This window comes from Octopus sinensis, linkage group LG27 (genome assembly GCF_006345805.1).
Source record: "Octopus sinensis linkage group LG27, ASM634580v1, whole genome shotgun sequence".
Classification (NCBI taxonomy): Eukaryota; Metazoa; Mollusca; class Cephalopoda; order Octopoda; family Octopodidae; genus Octopus; species Octopus sinensis.
Genome location: NC_043023.1, coordinates 11,376,425 through 11,395,280, shown reverse-complemented (window position 1 = coordinate 11,395,280; position 18,856 = coordinate 11,376,425). Strand labels below are relative to the sequence as shown.

Genomic DNA, 18,856 nt, shown 5'->3' with positions numbered 1-18,856 from the left:
AGAGGGGAGAGCGAGGACTTGAACGGGCAAAATTATCGTAGTAACATGGAGAAATTATCAGCACCTAATAATAAAGGGATATGTAGGGGGGGACGGTGGAGAAATGGAGAAATTATCGGCACATAATGATGAGAGGAATTAGGGAATACGATGACAACTGCTTAGCTTACGTAGAGAACAAGCGTATTAGTAATTAGTAAGTAGATAAAATAGATAAAACATGTTTTGAGTGTTAGATGCGAATGCGAATGTAGTATGATCGGTCGAGAAGTGAAAATAAGTTTTTAACTTATCTGTACTCAGGCATATATAATATGCCTGAGTATTTTCAGGCATTTTTCAGCTTTTGGGACCACATAGCCACTGAGTTATATTTTGTATAATTTATTTTCTCTGTAAACTGTAAACAGAAATAAAGATTAATAACCTTGCATACGTCTTAAACATATGTACTGTATTGTGTTATAATTATTTGTGTCGTATATCAATACATCATAGAATGGACGAAGGTAAAGCGAGTGTACACCACCTAAACCTAATGCTAACCCTAACCTTAACCTAAAACTAATCTAACCCTAAAACTAAACCTAAGCCTAATGCTCACGAGTTTGCTCAGTAAAAAAATCTGATGAAAAACAGTCAAGAATTTGCAAACAAATATTGTCGGGCAGGTAAAAGAAATTGGGCGATCCTTCGGTATAGGTACCGGAAGTGGCTTTGTTTACATTTCTGAAGATAACAGAAACCCTTTTCTTGCACTCCTAACACAAACCCTAACCCCCCATATATAGAAAAAATCACTTTTTTGAAATGTATCCGGTACCTATACCGAAGTTATGCCGAAAATTGTGGAGGTGCAATGGCTCAGCAGTCAAGGCAGCAGACTTGCGGTCGGAGGATTGTGGTTTCGATTCCCAGACCGGGCGTCGTGTGTGTTTATTGAGCGAAAACATCTAAAGCTCCACAAGGCTCCGGCAGGGGGTGGTGGCGACCCCTGTTATACCCTTTCGCTCCAACTTTCTCTCGCTCTCTCTTCCTGTTTCTTGAGTAACGCTGCGATGGACTGGCATCCTGTCTAGCTGGGTGGAACACATACGCCACAGGAATCAGGAAACCGGGCCCATGAACCTGGTTAGGCTTAAATAGGGCGCATAAATAATAAAATAAAAGTAAATTACTACCCCTTGTATCGTCTGACGTGTTTGTTTATATTCGAGAGTGCCCGCTTTCCGTCTCTTTTACTCTTTTACTTGTTTCAGTCATTTGACTGCGGCCATGCTGGAGCACCACCTTTAATCGAGCAACTCGACCCCAAGACTTATTCTTTTGTAAGCCCAGTACTTATTCTATTGGTCTCTTTTGCCGAACTGCTAACTAACGGGGACATAAACACACCAGCATCGGTTGTCAAGCAATGCTAGGGGGGACAAACAAAGACACACGCACACATATACATATATACATGCATAAGACGGGCTTCTTTCAGTTTCCATCTACCAAATCCACTCACAGGATAGTAGAAGACACTTGCCCAAGGTGCCATGCAGTGGGACTGAACCCGGAACCATGTGGTTGATAACTAAGCTACTTACCACACAGCCACTCCTGCGCCTATAATTAATTTTTTGGCATTCCTTCGATATGACTTGACGAAATCAAAACATCAATTCGACTGAAAAGCACGTGGATCACTGTCATGAAATGGGAAGAGGAGAAGAAAGCTAAAGGGTTGCACACGCCTGCGTGCATGCTAGTTCCTCTGTGTGTGTGCAGTTCTTGTCTGTGTGTGCTTGCCTGCTTGTTTCTGTGTGTGACAAGAATAAACACGCATGCACACACACACAGGAACAAGCACGCACGCACATACAACCCATGGTCTTTCGTCTCTTCCTCCCATTTTATGACACTTGACCGCATGCTTTTCATAGAAACAGTAAAACTGTTTGACGTTTTTCATTTCATCAAGGCATATCAAAGGAATGCCTTTTTCCATTTTTACATCAGTTTTTCATTTGCATTTCATTTTCTTGGAGAGATGCGTTTCTAAAGAAGAACCTTATTCTGTTTACCTGGAAAGGATGCATGACAAAGTTGACCTGAAAAGAGTTTATGCTTTGAAAGTAAAGATGTACAGGGCCTTACCCATGGACTCAAAATACACGAACTACAGACAGGGCCTTTTGTGTGGCCTGGTTAGCAACTTAGTCCACAAGGAAGGGACTTCTTGTCAGGCAGGAAAGGAGTCTGGAGACTAAAATGTCTGTTCGAACCCTCTTTCACCATTTCTGACTGATGGAAGCGAAATAAACAATACACGGACACACTCTTGTATAGCTTAACAGGCTTGTAATTGTTTAGAATTCTCACTGACTTGTCAAGATTCCTTCATAATTTCTAGTCCACCCTGTAAAATTATATGAACCCTTTGAATTTACAGTAATCTTATAGACTGTGAATCATATTTTGTCAATGTAATTGATTTTCTTTTGCTTGGCCTGGGAAAACAAATTTAGGGTATAACACATTTATGTCATTATGCCAGTCTTTCAATGCCTCAAGGAACTCTGGAAACATTTAATAGATGACAATGTTAAATTTTGCAACATTGTATTAGTGTATCATTTAACTATTCTCTTTATCTTGATGTTTCTTTTCCTATTTCAGAATATCACCTTATGTTGACCCACAAGAAACTTCTTCATTCAGATGTGCCTTTCATATTTTGATGTCGTTTCATCAACTAAAGCAAGATGACATAATTTATCAGCAGCATTCATCAATACATCAAAATTTATATGAATACAATCTAAGAATACAATATTTTTCTTGTCTTCACTGTTTGGAATGTAGACGAAGTGATTGCCTTACAGGTTAATTAAGGTTGGATACCTTTACAAACGAGTTGACAATTTCCACCTGCTGATATAGATATTAATTAAGATCACAGAAGAAAGAAACACAGCTTCAAATTCTTTTCTGGAAATAGTTGCAGAACTGAAAACAAAGATGTTTATAGAGATGAAGGAAACATTATTATTGTGATATGTATAATAAATTATTCTCTCACAATGAATAAATTAACTGAAGCCAAAAACGATGATACAAGAGTGAAGCAATGTTTCTGTGATGTTTGTGGTAAATCATTCGCTTATAATAGTCAGTTGACTAGTCACAGACGTATCCATACAGGAGAAAAGCCATATCAATGTGATATCTGTGGTAAATCATTCGCTCAAAGGATTACCTTGACTCTGCACAAGCGTACACATACAGGAGAAAAGCCATATCAATGCGATATCTGTGCTAAATCATTCATTAGAAGGATTTACTTGACTTGGCACAAACATTCACATACAGGAGAAAAGCCATATTATTGTGATATCTGTGGTAAATCATTCTCTCAAAGGAGTAGCTTCACTGTTCATAAACGAAGACATTCAGGTGTAAAGCCATATCAGTGTGATATTTGTTGTAAATCATTCCCTCAAAGGTGTGATTTGACTAAGCACAAGCGTACACATACAGGAGAAAAGCCTTATCATTGTGATATCTGTGGTAAATCATTTTCTTTAAGTAGCAATTTGACTAAACACAAAAGTGTTCATACAGGAGAAAAGCCATATCACTGTGATATCTGTAATAAATCATTCCTTCAAGGTGCTCATTTGACTACACACAAGCTTGTTCATACAGGAGAAAAGCCATATCATTGTGATATCTGTGGTAAATCATTCTCTTTAAAGTATAACTTGAATAGTCACAAATATACACATACAGGAGAAAAGCTATATCATTGCGACATCTGTGGTAAATCATTTTCTTTAAGTAGCAATTTGACTAAACACAAACGTGTTCATACAGGAGAAAAGCCATATCATTGTGAAAACTGTGGTAAATCATTCTCAGATAGGAGGCAAATGACTCGGCATAAATATACACATACAGGAGAGAAGCAATATCAATGTGATATCTGTGGTAAATCATTTTATTTAAGTAGCAATTTGACTAAACACAAAATTGTTCATACAGGAGAAAAGCCATATCATTGTGAAAACTGTGGTAAATCATTCTCAGATAGGAGGCAAATGACTCAGCATAAATATACACATACAGGAGAGAAGCAATATCAATGTGATATCTGTGGTAAATCATTCTCTCACGCTGCTGGCTTGACTGTGCACAAACGTACACATACAGGAGAAAAGCCATATCAATGTGATATCTGTGGTAAATCATTCGCTCAAAGGATTACCTTGACTCTGCACAAGTGTACACATACAGGAGAAAAGCCATATCAATGCGATATCTGTGCTAAATCATTCATTAGAAGGATTTACTTGACTTGGCACAAACATTCACATATGAATAATTCAATTAGACCAAAAGACCCAGATACAAGAGAGAAACAATATTTCTGTGATATCTGTGGTAACTCATTCTCTCGCAGTTGGGACGTAACTAAGCACAAGCGTACACATTCAGGAGAAAAGCCTTACCACTGTGATATCTGTGGTAAATCATTCTCTCTAAAGAATATCTTGGCTGAACACAAGCATACACATACAGGAGAAAAGCCATATCATTGTGATATCTGTGGTAAATCATTCTCTCAAAGGAGTAGCTTCACTGTTCATAAACGAAGACATACAGGTGTAAAGCCATATCAGTGTGATATTTGTTGTAAATCATTCCCTCAAAGGTGTGATTTGACTAAGCACAAGCGTACACATACGGGAGAAAAGCCATATCATTGTGAAATCTGTGGTAAATCATTCTCTCAAAGGACTAGCTTGACTAAACACAAACGCACACATACGGGAGAAAAGCCACATCATTGTGATATTTGTGGTAAATCATTCTCTGAAAGTGGTGCCTTGACTAAACACAAACGCACGCATACGGGAGAAAAGCCATATCATTGTGAAATCTGTGGTAAATCATTCTCTCAAAGGAGTAACTTTACTAATCATAAATGTACACATACGGGAGAATAGCCATATCATTGTGATATCTGTAGTAAACCATTTTCTCAAAGTAGTAACTTGACTCAGCATAAATATATACGTGCAGGATAAAAGCCATATCAATGTGATATCTGTGATAAATTCTTTTCTGAAAATTATCATATACCTAATTTCAGATACATTCACATGAGGGAAAAACCATATCGCTGTGATATCTGTGATAAATCATTCTCTTCAAATTGTGAATTAACTAGTAACAAACATATTCATGCTGGAGAGAAGCCATTATCATTGTGACACCTGAGGTAAATCATTCTCTTGCGAATGTACATTTTCATACCACACAAAATCTACATCATGGTCAAATCTATTGTAAATCATTCTCTCATAGACTTTACTGTAAATGAATAGATACCTACAGGAGAGAAGCCAGGTCAGAGCGACATCTGTGCTAAACCATTCTCTTGAAAAAAGCTACATCCATCCACCTGGGTATTCACAACAATTGTAACTGTACCAATGCCAGGATTTATTAAAACATTACAACAATGAAGTCTGTATTGTCAGCTGTCATTCAGGGTTTTTCCCATCATCAATTTGAATACCGTCTGTGTGAACGTCAAACCTGTCATAATCTCTAAAATATTGACTCTGAGTTAACTTGATTGCTAAAAATGCCTGCGTTTGGATTTTGAGGAATTTGCTAGAAAAGAATAATGAATAAAAAATCAGAATAAAAGTTAGACCATTTTGTGTTTGTTTTGTTACTCAATATCTGGACACTGTCTCCTCTATACCTTAAATCTCTCAACTGGCACAATGGCACACCCGTTCAATACTAACTGCCCACCTCCCTGTTGTGGGATTTTTTTGTCACCTAGGGATTTGGTGACCCTTTTGATGCTGATGTTACATGTCCTTACACACTGTTAAAGGGCTGCTATTAACAGTGTGTTATTCAAATGCCTTGTTTCCATTGGTTCCTGGAATTTATTTGTACTCTTTTAGTCTTTTATTGTTTCAGTCATTTGACTGAGGCCATGCTGGAGTACCACCTTCATAGGTGTTAGTGGCAGAAATCAGTCCCAAGACCTAGTCTTTTGTAAGTCTAGTCTGTGTGTGTGAGACCCCCTTCGGTCAGACACTGACCATGGGCTTGCACTTTGAGAGTTCCCCTCTGAGGCACAAGTCTGGGCAAGGTTGTCTTTATGGAAGACTGGCAGTCGCCCATGTATACCAGCCTCTCCTCTCCACGTCACCAGTGTTATCCAAGGGAAAGGCAAGTGCCGATACTAAGTCTTCTACTGATTTATATATCTATATATATTATATATATGTATTTACATGTGTATTTTTATATTATACGTTTAGTTGTTTCATACACAAACTAACGTGCATTTCTCTTTAGATTAATGATTTATCCTTATTTATCTCTCCACTGACTTCGGTACCACTCGAACTTCTATAAGTTCTGCATTTTTCACTTATTTATTTCAAACTTCTTTCAATTTTCAATTTAATGTAATCCACACTCTTTTGAAAACATTTCTGCCAAATGTTATCTAAAAAAAATGGGTAGAGAAAGAAACAGCAAAAAATATTGGGGTGGCGGGTTGGCTGACATTTCTGAGACTTCCACCAGACCCCATCCCGTCTTCCGAACCACAAAGAAAGGGGTTTTGTGGAATAATATGAGGTCACCAGAATTCATTCAATAAAAAGAAAAAAACTTCAAGTGATTCCGGGATGGGGTGTAGTTTCTCACCCAACCCTTTTTTGCGAGCAAAAATGATGGGTTTGCAGCATATTAAGGGTCAGGGTATTTGATTTCCCTCAAAAAACCGAGAATTTTTTTTTCTCATTGAAAATTTTGCGGGTGAAAGAATCAAAATTGACCCAAGTGAGTAGCGCCATCTATAGGAGAAGTCATGTAATATAATTATTTAAGGGGAAACAACTCCAGCAGCACTTGATCTTCGCGCCAATTAAATTCTTAATTACGTTGATTAATTACTCCTCACTGACTCGTCGTTTATATCTGGATCGGGTAAGTTGAGCAAGATTTCCTTTAAGGCTGTAATCATGATAATAATACTACTAATGATAATGGAAGATAATAGATTTCTGTGAACTTCTCTGGATGTTGGAGTAATTATTTCAAAACGGGAACCTGACAACAATTAGGAAAATAGATTTATTACAACACGACAACAATAACTTCTATTTTTCTCTTCTAAAAGGCGCTTTTTTTTTATCTCTTCAAATTTGATGTTATCAACTTCAGTTACTTGGATGTCAACATGAAATTCATGAATCACAACTTCAATATCATTTATATATCTAAATATATCAACACAGAGATGACTTTAATTTCTGAAGATGGTAATGCTGGATTTTTGAGGAATTTGTTATGAGAGAATAAAGGAATGGGAATAAGGAATAAAAACTGAATTAAACTGAAATTGGTTTTGTCTATGTACTTTCATCATTGTCGTCATTTTCATCATCATCATCCTTCAGCGATAGCTTTTCTTTATATGCTGTCATGGGTGGGACAGTTTGAGATGAGCTGGCAAGCCATAATGCTGCACTAGGTTCCACTCTGATTTATTTGGGTTTCTTTGGATGTATTCTCCTAATGCTAACCACTTTATAGTTTATGCTGTGTGCTTTATATATATGTGTGTGGGTATGCATATACATACATATATATATATCCTTTCAAAATTTCTCCCAGGCATGGCCCATTAAAATTTGTCTTGGCCTAACGGCCCCTAATGTTTGTCTCTGTAGATTGTTTACTCTGTACGTCCACTCTGTTGCTCTTTGTTCATTCAAAGCCCTAAATCTCCACAAATTTTATATTTTCAAAATTTCTGGATGCTGCCCCCTTATGAAGTTTTCCTATCTCTTCATTGACAGTATGAAATAGGGAGTAAGAAATAGCCGACAGCTGAGGAGGGGTTAGACATCTTTTGGTACTTTGTCTTGTACCCGTCTCTCCTTACGTCTTTATGTAATTTTCACTTATTGGTGATGTCCTCTACTTAACATGTCTTTTCTTAATTTTTATTCGTAGTCGAATGTCACGCAGTCTTGTCCACAGATGGCAAATGGCAGAATCATTAGCACACATTGCCTTTCATCCTTTTGGGGTCGATTAAGTACCAGTTACGCACTGGGGTTGATGTAATTGACTTAATCCCTTTGTCCTTATTTGTCCTCTCTGTTTTTAGCCCCCTGTGGGCAATAAAGAAATATATATAAGAATTTTTTGCGTAATAAGATAAAAAACCAAGTCTGTATAGATATTAGAGCATTTATAGATAGGTCTTACAGCTGTTTCTAGGATATTAATTAATAATATCCCTTCATCGTAGACGGTGTGAGAGGAAAAATTAATTGATATCCTAGAAACAGCTGTAAGACCTATCTATAAATGCTCTAATATCTATACAGCTTCGGTTTTTTATCTTATTACGCAAAAAATTCTTATATACACACGCTGAGATAGAACCAACGTTGAACCCTTTATTTGCAATATTACTGAATCTGGAACTTAACTATGGTCTGTCTATAGCACTTATTCAGCCTTACCTAACACATTTGGGTCTCAATGACACCATTATCTCTATCTATATGTGTATATATATATATTTGAGTAATTGAATGAATTATCTTATGTCGAGAATAAAGGATATTTGTTAACTAGTCGTTCAACTCCATTCTTTCATATACTTATATATATATATATAAAAAATTTATTAGATGACAAAGAAAACTCTTCGACACATCTCATGGCCAGTCAGTACAAACGGTTCCACTGGTACTAAAATTAGTCTGATGGGTGAAAATTTATTTGACCACCAGACAATCTTCACCAGCGACAACGGAAAATAAGAAATACTATAAAATAGATAACTTGCCAATGACCATGGAACCAAAGAATGAAGATATTTATGATGTTTGTGGTGGGGGAGTTGTGTGGTCTGTGTTAGTGTAGCAGAAATCGCCTCCCAGCAAACATCGTGACCTTAGAGTGTGCAGGCAAGGGTAAAGAGAAACAAAAAGAGTATGAATTATATTGTATGTATGTGTGTGTATGTATATATTTATACTCTTTTACTTGTTTCAGTCATTTGACTAGCCATGCCGGAGCACCACCTTTTAGTCAAGCAAATCGACACCAGGACTTATTCTTATGTAAGCCCAGTACTTATTCTATCGGTCTCTTTTGCCGAACCGCAAAGTTATGGAGACGTAAACAGACCAGCATCGGTTGTCAAGCGATGTTGGGGGGACAAACACAGACACACAGGCATATACACATACATATATATATATATATATATACGACGGGCTTCTTTCAGTTTCCGTCTACCAAATCCTCTCACAAGGCTTTGGTCAGCCCGAGGCTATAGTAGAAGACACTTGCCCAAGGTGCCAAGCAGTGGGACTGAACCTGGAACCATGTGGTTCGTAAGCAAGCTACTTACCACACAGCCGCTCCTGTCTGTTCATATAGTCTATATACCTATCCGTCTGTATATTGATCTGTTTATGTACATATCTAAATGCTTACATACAGAAATAAAAAATAAAAAATGTTTACGGGTGAGTGTGTTAAATAATAAGGCACAAAAAGAAAATGACTCTCCCCAGACACAACAGAATATGCTTCAATACACAAACTCATATAAAGAATCTTGCAAACCTAATCCAAAAACGAAACAGAACGAAGATTATTTAGAATAGAATAAAAAAGAATTAAATTAAAGTTACGTGACTTAAATTTATCCCCAAATACCACTGAAACATCTAAGATAGTAGATCATTTTTGATATAATGATACTGTGGTATTTTAAAATTCATTATCATCATGTTTAATAGTAGATATAGACTTTCTTACATCTCGAATTTCGTCAGATTATTATTTAAAAAGAGAAATGTTGTTTTGAAATGCTGAAGATTATTTTCTAGAAGTGAATTATAAAGTTACAAGCTAAAAGTTCTGTTATTTTGGCCAGTCAAAGGTCTACATTGGTGATATATCATCTGTACTGATCAGCACACACACGAAACGTTTATGTGGTCTCCCGATCCGCTGGAAATAGCGGGTTAGATAACTAAACAGTGAACCTTAGTTTACGAATTTTCATCTTTCCTGAAGACATTTTCTCATCTGAAATGTTCGTAAACCGAAAGAATTTTCTCAGTGTGGCTGTGGGGTAAGAATCTTGCTTCACATCCTTATAGTTCTTGGTTCAGTCTCACTGCATAACAGCTTGTGGAAGTGTCATGTACAACAGCCTAGGGCCAACGAAAGCCTTGTGAGTGGATTTCGTAGATGGAAACTGAAAGAAGCCCGTAGTGTGTGTATTTGTGTCATTGTTTGTGCCCCACCATCACTTGACAATCTGGAATGGTTACGGTGTATTGGAATATGGTGAGGTGAACGGATGTGATAGGCATGTGGATGCCTTCGAAATAAACAAATGAACGACGTCGATTTATAGTTTAAATAATTTATTTACGGGACTTGCATTCGCTGTTGATATACACAGTTTTTCACTACATTAATCTGTTGTCAACTGCTACGAGTTGAGAGAAATAAAAGCAATGTACATTTGTGGATATGATGTGGTAGAACTGAATATGTTTTGTGTCTGTGTGTGCGTCGTTTATCTGAGAAAGTTGTAGGCTATCTCGTGTCCCGATCCTTTCTGCCTGTCCCTTTACTGACCACAGTATTTATAACAGCCATGGCAGTTAGAAAGACAGACATGCTGCAGGAGAGATTGTGTCTAAATAGGTCAGCTTCTGTCCATTTGAACTTCGCCTGACATGGCCGAGGTCATAGGTCAAAGGGAGATAATTTATCGTTTTTTGACAGGACAAAAAAATTCCTTTGGCGCCTATTGGTCGGTGGTGGCTCAGACGAGCGAGAATCCTTAGTTTCGGTTTCGAATCTAAGCTTGGTGATAATGTCTTCACAATAGACCTTGTCCCATCGCATAATTTAAGAGGATCTAAATTTCTTGGAAGCATTATTGGGACTCCTATCTTCGGAAAAAGTTTCTGGGGTGGAATTCTAGGTGGCTCCAGAGAATTAATGAACTCTGGAGATGAAAATGATGATGATGTCAAGGATGTGTTTCCTCACCTGTATGGATGAGTTTGTGTTTAATTAAAGTATCATTGAGAGCAAATGATCTACCACAGATATGGTTTCTCACCTGTATGCAAACATACGTGAGTAGCTAAGCTACCTTTTTCAGTGAATGACTTGCCACAGATATCGCAGTGATATGGTTTCTCACCTGTGTGAATGCGTTTGTGTTTAGTTAAGCTACCTTTTTGAGTGAATGATTTACCACAGATATCACAGTGATATGGCTTCTCTCCTGTGTGAATGTGTTTGTGTGTGGTTAATGCCTTGTTCAGAGCAAATGATGTACCACAGATATCACAGTGATATGGTTTCATACCTGTATGAATACGTGTATGAGTAATTAAGCTACCTTTTTCAGTGAATGACTTTTCACAGATATCACAGTGATATGGCTTCTCTCCTGTGTGAATACGTTTGTGTTTAGTTAAATTAGTACTTACAGAGAATGATTTACCACAGATATCACAGTGATATGGTTTCTCACTTGTATGCAGACGTGTATGAGCAGTTAAGCTATTTTTTTGAGAGAATGACTTACCACAGATATCACAGTGATATGGTTTATCACCTGAATGAATGTGTTTGTGAATACTTAATACTAAGTTTCGAGCAAATGATCTACCACAGATATCACAGTGATATGGTTTCATACCTGAATGAATACGTGTGTGAGTATTTAAGTTACATTTTTGAGAGAATGACTTGCCACAGATATCGCAGTGATATGGCTTCTCACCTGTGTGAATGTGTTTGTGTGTAGTTAAATTACTAAATCCAGGGAATGTTTTACCACAAATATCACAGTGATATGGTTTCTCTCCAGTAGAAATGCATTTATGAGTAGTTAGGTTCCCTCTCTGAGAGAAAGACTTTTTGCAGATATCACAACAGTACGATAATTTTTCTCCTTCTTTCGTCATCTCTTCAAGAAATAAGCCATCCTTACATTTCCCCATAACTCATTGTTCTATAATGTTTCTGATACTACCACAATAAATAAATATTTTTCTTGTGTTTTTTTTCTTTTTATATATATATGTTTCTGTTGACTTCAGTATCCGAAGGCCATAAATTTCCTTGTAAATGTATCCATGTTTAATTAGAATGTGAAATGGAAATATTCCAGGCAGTGAGGAAGTGAAATATTGCTATCAATCTCAGTCCAGAACAAAGTATTTCACAGTTATTGATTCATAGATATATTATATAAACATGTTTATATCAATTATTTATCACATCTTCCTTTAGTCTTTCAAAGTTTATTAATATTCTTGTATCTCTAGTAAAAATCCGTTCATGCCACAGACGTCTGATATTCTGAAATGATATAGAAACAATATAAAATAAAGAAAATAGTTAAAAAGGAGAGATTCAATAATAGAAATGTTAGTATGTTTTCATAAGGATAAACTGTGGAAATAAATTTTTACCCAAAGGGTTACTTTCCTTTGTTATTAAAACTGGATCTATTCCATCACAAAGTAAAAAAAAACTTTAACTAAACAGTTTGAATCTTCAAATACTGGTAGAAAGAGGTATGTATACATTATCATTTTCGTAATGTAATTTCTGTAGCATTTCAAGATGTTTATGACACGCATTTTGGTTCACATGGCAGAGATCCAACATTTCTTCACTTTTTCCAGAATTTCTTCTCTCTTTCTTTCTTTTTCTTTAGGATTTTGTAGACAGAAACTGAAAGAAATCAATCGTATATATATGTATGTATATAGGTAAGTCTATGTGTGTGTCTTTGTCTCTGTGTTTCACCCTCATCACTGTTTCCCAACTGCTGTTCGTTTATTTACATCCTGATAACTTACTGGTTTGAAAAGAAACTGATAGAATAAGTACCAGGCTTATCAACATAAAAAAAAGCACTAGGCAATGTCTCATATTTTTGTTTGCCCACTGAGGTGTATCTATTAATTCATCTTTGTGTATGTGTGCGTATATTCATATCTATACATATATGCATATTCATATCTATTATATCAAAATCAATGTCTTTATGTGTGCTCTTGTGTTACTTTTACATTCAAAAACTGCTGCAATGATCCTAATGAAATTTGGAAGAGAAAATCCAAGCCTAGGGAGAAGGGTAATGCTGCGTGTTTCATACAATTTCATGGACCAAAATTACTGAATTGATCTTTATCATATTTGGAACTTAGATTCAATGCATAAAGGTGGGTATAATGCAATATATTTAGTTTGAATTCCAGATGGCTTAAAGGGGGAAGAACCCCCATGAAAATTTATAAATTTTCGATGTTCATGAAATTTCAACCATGGGTAATCGACACACATCAAGAAATATTCTCAAAGATTCCACTTCTCATGAGGATTCTAAACACCCTAATGGGGGACTTAACTCCCAAATTTTAGTCATTTCTTTTATGATCCAAAACTAGGTTAAAACGTCTTAACCATCTGCACTGAATTCTCATCAACACGCTTTGGATGCTGGACATACCACATATTTCTAAGGTTTTGACATTTGATGTCTTATCTTGCTATTTTGTTGCACAAACAGCACATGTAGGAAGTTTCAATTTTTTTTTATTTCTCTGTAAAAGGGAGTCCATGCTTCTGCCCCAGACATGAATACACTCAAAATACGAGATTTGTATACACTTATTATAGTCATCAGACTGTCACTGTGTTCACAAAAACACACACACATATCAAATTAAATACATAACCGAGAGAGCTACTACAAGTTTCATGCTGTTATGATACATGAACAGGCATATTTATAAAATACACCATGTATCTTAAGGGCATACAGCCAAAGAAACAAAACCAAATCTAAGAGGAATCTGGAGAAGCACTCTGGCTTGCCAGCACCTGTCACACTTTCCCACCTGAACCTGCAAAGAAAATGGACATTAAAGTATGATGATTATGATGCTGATGAAAACACAACAAAGACAAAACCAATGTCACTTAAAACTTTTATTCCTTATTCCCATTCCTTTATTCTCTCATAACAATTTCCTCAAAAATCCAGCACAATCATCTTCAGAAATCAAAGTTATCTCTGTGTTGATATATTTAGATATATAAATGATATTGAAGTTGGGGTTCATTAATATCAAATTGCTAATGATGAAATTAAAGTTGATGAGGTCAAACTTGAATAGGAATAAATCCAGTCTTTTAACAGACAAAATATTCGTAATTGTTGTCCTATTATAATAAATCTTGATACAGATACAGTTACACTTGTGTATGAATATTCACATGTGTACTTAAGTGGCTTTTTCAAGAGAATGATTTAGCACAGATATCACAATGACATGGCTTCTCTCCTGTATGAATACGTCTGTGATTATTTAAAGCACTGATATGAGAAAACGATTTACCACAAATATCACACTGATATGGTTTTTCTCCTGTATGAATACGTTTGTGATTATTTAAAGGATTGTTGTGAGAAAATGATTTACCACAAATATCACACGGCTATGGGTTTTCCTCAGTATGAATAGGCATGTGACTAATCAAATAGCTATTTGTAGAGAATGATTTACCACAGGTATTACAATGATACGGCTTCTCACCTGTATGGCTAGGTTTGTGTTTAATATCTCCTGTATGAATACGTTTGTGTTTAATCAAGTCACTACTTCCAGAAAACGATTTACCACAGATATTACAATAAAATGGCTTCTCACCTGTATGAGCACGTTTATGTTTAGGCAAGTCATCGTTTCGAGAAAATGATTTACCACAGATATCACACACGTATGGTTTTTCTCCTGTATGAATACGTTTGTGACGAGTCACAGTGTCAGTTCTGGAAAATGATTTACCGCAGATACCACACACGTACGGTTTAACCCCAGTATGAATGCGTATGTGATTAGTCAATTGAATATTTTGGGAAAATGATTTACCACAGATATTACAATGATATGGTTTTTCCCCAGTATGAATACGTATGTGATTACTCAAGTGATTATTTCTAGAGAATGATTCACCACAGATATTACAATAAAATAGCTTCTCACCGGTATGAGTACGTTTATGTTTAGGCAAGTCACCACTTTGAGAAAACGAGTTACCACAAATATCACACTGATATGGCTTTTCTCCGGTATGGATACGTTTATGACGAGTTAAAGTTCCACTTTCAGAAAATGATTTACCGCAGATATCACATTGATATGGTTTTTCCCCAGTATGAATACGTATGTGATTAGTCAATTGAATATTTTGGGAAAATGATTTACCACAGATATTACAATGATATGGTTTTTCCCCAGTATGAGTATGTATGTGTCTAGTCAAGTAACTATCTCTAGAGAATGATTCACCACAGATATCACAATGAAATGGCTTCTCTCCTGTGTGTGTACGTTTGTGCGTAGTCAAGGTACCACAATGAGAAAATGATTTACCACAGATATCACACTGATATGGTTTTTCTCCTGTATGTGTAGCTTTGTGATTAGTTAAGGTATCACTTCGAGAGAAACATTTACCACAGATATTACAATGATATGGCTTCTCTCCTGTATGTGTACGTTTGTGTTTAGTCAACTGACCACAATGAGAAAATGATTTACCACAGATATTACAATGATACGGCCTCTTTCCTGTATGACATAGCTTTTCCCCAGTATGAATACGCTTGTGACAAGTCAAAGAACCTCTTTGAGAGAATGATTTACCACAGACATCACAGTGATGTGATTTCTCTCCTGTATCAATGCACTTGTGTTTAGCTAAGACTCTTTCTTCAGTGAATGAATTACCACAGATATCACAGTGATGTGATTTCTCTCCTGTATCAATGCACTTGTGTTTAGCTAAGACTCTTTCTTCAGTGAATGAATTACCACAGATATCACAGTGATGTGGTTTCTCTCCTGTATCAATGCACTTGTGTTTAGCTAAGACTCTTTCTTCAGTGAATGATTTACCACAGATATCACAGTGATATGGCTCTCTTACTTCAGGGTTTTTTCGTTTAGTAAAATGATTCATTACGAGAGAATAATTTTTCATACATATCACAATGATAGTGTTTTTTCATTTCCATGAATATGGTTGTGTTCAGTTGTGTCACTATTTTCAGAGAATAATTTAATGCAACAATTCTTTCATCTGTGATTTTACTGAATATCTAAAACACAAGATGTAAACTGCTAACTCATTTGAAAAGTTATCAACGCTTAATTAATCAATAAATTGATTATCTGCACTACATTCCAGACAGTGAAGGTAAAAAAATATTGTTGTTAATTGCATTGTCCAGAAGAAATATTTTCCCATCGCTTGATGAAGATTTTATTCATATAAAGAGGTTGAAGTATTGATGAACGTGCCTTATAAAAATATGGTCTTCCTTTGATCCATAAAAGTCAATAAAAATACCAGAGGTACATCTGAATGAAGAAATTTCTTTTATGCCAACACGAAGTGATATTCTGAAATAGAAAAAGAAGCAGTAAGGTAAAGAAGAAGAAGAAACAGAGCGCTGGGTTCCATTGAATCGAACTACACTCTCCCGCCAAATGTCAGACATTGTGTCTCATGTACTAAACATTCTTTTCTACTTTAGGCACAAGAACCGGAATTTTTGCGGCGAGAGCCAGTCGATTAGATCGACCCCAGTCAACAACTGGTACTTAATTTATCGACCATGAAACTATGAAAGGCAAAGTCGACGTAGGCGGAATTTGAACTCAGAACATAAAGACAGATGAAATACAGTACTAACGTTTCTTATTTCTTTACTGCCCACAAGGAGCTAAACACAGAGGGGACAAACAAGCGGATTAAGTCGATTATATTGACCCCAGTGCGTAACTGGTACTTAATTTATCGACTCCGAAAAGACGAAAGGCAAAGTCAACCTCGGCGGAATTTGAACTCAGAGCGTAACGGGAGGCGAAATACAGCTAAGCATTTCGCCCAGCGTGCTAACGTTGCTGCCAGCTTAGCGCCTTTGAAGTACTAAAGATTGATATCATCATCATCACCATTATTATTTTATGCACCCGAAACGAACGAAAGTCGACCTCAGCGTTAAGTCCTCACTTCAAATACGGCCGAGGTCGACTTTGCCTTTCATCCCTTTCGGGAAATACTGAGTTCTATGTATTCGACTGGCAAAATTTGAAACGATCATCATCATAACTATTATTAGTATAACCTTAAAAGAAATCCTCGCCAACTTACCGATTAATCAGTGCCTCATAAACAACAGGCCAACATATATTAATGTGACAGCCTTCATCACATTAACCATAGTAAAATGATAGTCCTCTCATTTTACTAATTAATTATGCTACATTAATCTGATCTTACTAATTAATTATACCACAATACTATCATTTTATTAATTAATTTACTTTATGTCACATGTAACAGTTGAGAATAGGTTTTCATAAACAACAAATTAACATTTCACTTCGGAAGTTATTTAAGACGAGCAAATACATTTCCTTATTGTTATGCCTTCCAAATAATTACTGTAACATCGAGAGGGTCACATAATTCTATAATTTACATTATTATTATTATCATTACAGCCTTAAAGAAAATCTTTGTCAACTTACCGTATTCAGATATAAACGAGTCAGTGATCAGTAATTAAGCACCGTAATTAATAATTTAATTGGACGTCGCTTCAAGTGTTGTAAAAGTTATCTCCCTCTATATTATTGTATTTCCTCAATTCTCCCATAGATGGCGTTCTGGAATGGAGAGGTCATTTGGCCCTGGCCTCTGCATTTTTTGTAGGCATTCTCTTTTCTGGATGACCTCTTGTCGTTTATCCGCAGTTACTCACAAGTTCTGTGCTGGTACGGCCATCACCTAATGGTCACCGACTGTAGAGGGATCCAGCATGAGACTTCCAGTAATATCCTTTACCTGTCTTATCACTTTCACTCTCCTTTTGATTTTCACAACTTGAGCTCTGCCATATTGAATGAATAAATGTAAGTTGTCAGAAACCCCAAACAGAAATATTTGATTCGAGTGTTGAAGGCTTGTGTAGAACCAGCCACACATTTGGAAGTGATGATAGCAAGAATATGCTCACAATACTAAAAACAACACAACTCAGGTTTTTTCTTTAAAGGTTTTCATCTCCTAGACAAGCCGCTATAAGCAAGCTGGAGAGCCTAGTCTACCTTATGAGTCAGGATTGTACTGAGACTACAGCCCTGTTAAGGAGACCCTCACAACCAAAGACCTGGTTTATATAAGTTTTCCTCTCCTAAATAATATACCTTCAACAAGGTTAAGGAGTCCCATCTGCCCCCTAATATATGGAATTAAATACCTTCACTTTATTTTATAAAAATAGAAGGTAAAATGGTATGTGCCTCTACACATATTAATGGATGGCCGTTGACTACTCATGAGTAATTTATATATATATATATATATCCTGTGCAGGTGGCAAGTAAAGAAACACCGTCTTGACCCTGTGCTTGAGGAGATCCATTGAGTCAAGGACACCAACATCAAAGATCAATGGAAACTGCAGTTGTGAAACCTGTGCCAGTGGCACAAAAAAGGCACCATCCGAACGTGGCCGATGTCAGCTCCGCCTAGGCTGGCTTCCGTGCCGGTGGCACATAAAAAGCACTGTCTGAACTTGGCCGATGACAGCGCAACCGTGACTGGTTTCCATGCCGGTGCCATGTAAAAAGCACCCACTACACTCTCGGAGTGGTTGGCGTTAGGAAGGGCATCC

General features: G+C 36.5%; 3 protein-coding genes and 1 long non-coding RNA gene across 5 annotated transcripts in view; 2 read left to right on the top strand and 2 right to left on the bottom strand.

The window, feature by feature from the left end:
- The window catches only part of LOC118768247, a 56,950-nt gene extending 54,045 nt beyond the window's left edge, over positions 1 to 2,905 (bottom strand). Inside the window, exon 1 of the long non-coding RNA XR_005004076.1 lies at positions 2,817 to 2,905. This is a non-coding gene — a long non-coding RNA (uncharacterized LOC118768247). The remainder of the gene's footprint in view (positions 1 to 2,816) is intronic.
- Positions 1 to 18,856, top strand: part of LOC118768185 (zinc finger protein 91-like) — a 339,442-nt gene that overhangs the window by 119,027 nt on the left and 201,559 nt on the right. The gene's annotated exons all lie outside the window — the stretch shown is intronic.
- Positions 2,604 to 5,560, top strand: LOC118768201 (zinc finger protein 2 homolog). Its single transcript, XM_036514267.1, has 2 exons — positions 2,604 to 3,555; positions 4,513 to 5,560. Exons 1-2 carry the CDS (start codon positions 3,069 to 3,071, stop codon positions 4,992 to 4,994), a joined length of 969 nt encoding a protein of 322 aa, XP_036370160.1. The 5' UTR covers positions 2,604 to 3,068; the 3' UTR covers positions 4,995 to 5,560.
- Positions 15,599 to 18,048, bottom strand: LOC115225016 (zinc finger protein 273-like). The gene is made up of 3 exons (XM_036514325.1): positions 17,709 to 18,048; positions 15,783 to 16,574; positions 15,599 to 15,684 (listed from the first exon to the last, which is right to left on the bottom strand). Exons 2-3 carry the CDS (start codon positions 16,150 to 16,152, stop codon positions 15,677 to 15,679), a joined length of 378 nt encoding a protein of 125 aa, XP_036370218.1. The 5' UTR covers positions 16,153 to 16,574; positions 17,709 to 18,048; the 3' UTR covers positions 15,599 to 15,676.

Excerpts from the sequence above, each read along its gene's own strand:
- LOC115225016 (XM_036514325.1), bottom strand. The coding sequence starts at position 16,152 with ATGAAAAATTATTCTCTCGTAATGAATCATTTTACTAAACGAAAAAAC.
- LOC118768201 (XM_036514267.1), top strand. The coding sequence starts at position 3,069 with ATGAATAAATTAACTGAAGCCAAAAACGATGATACAAGAGTGAAGCAA. Across the intron at positions 3,556-4,512 it reads TTATCATTGTGATATCTGTG|GTAAATCATTCTCTCTAAAG; the intron begins GTAAATCATTTT and ends GTGATATCTGTG.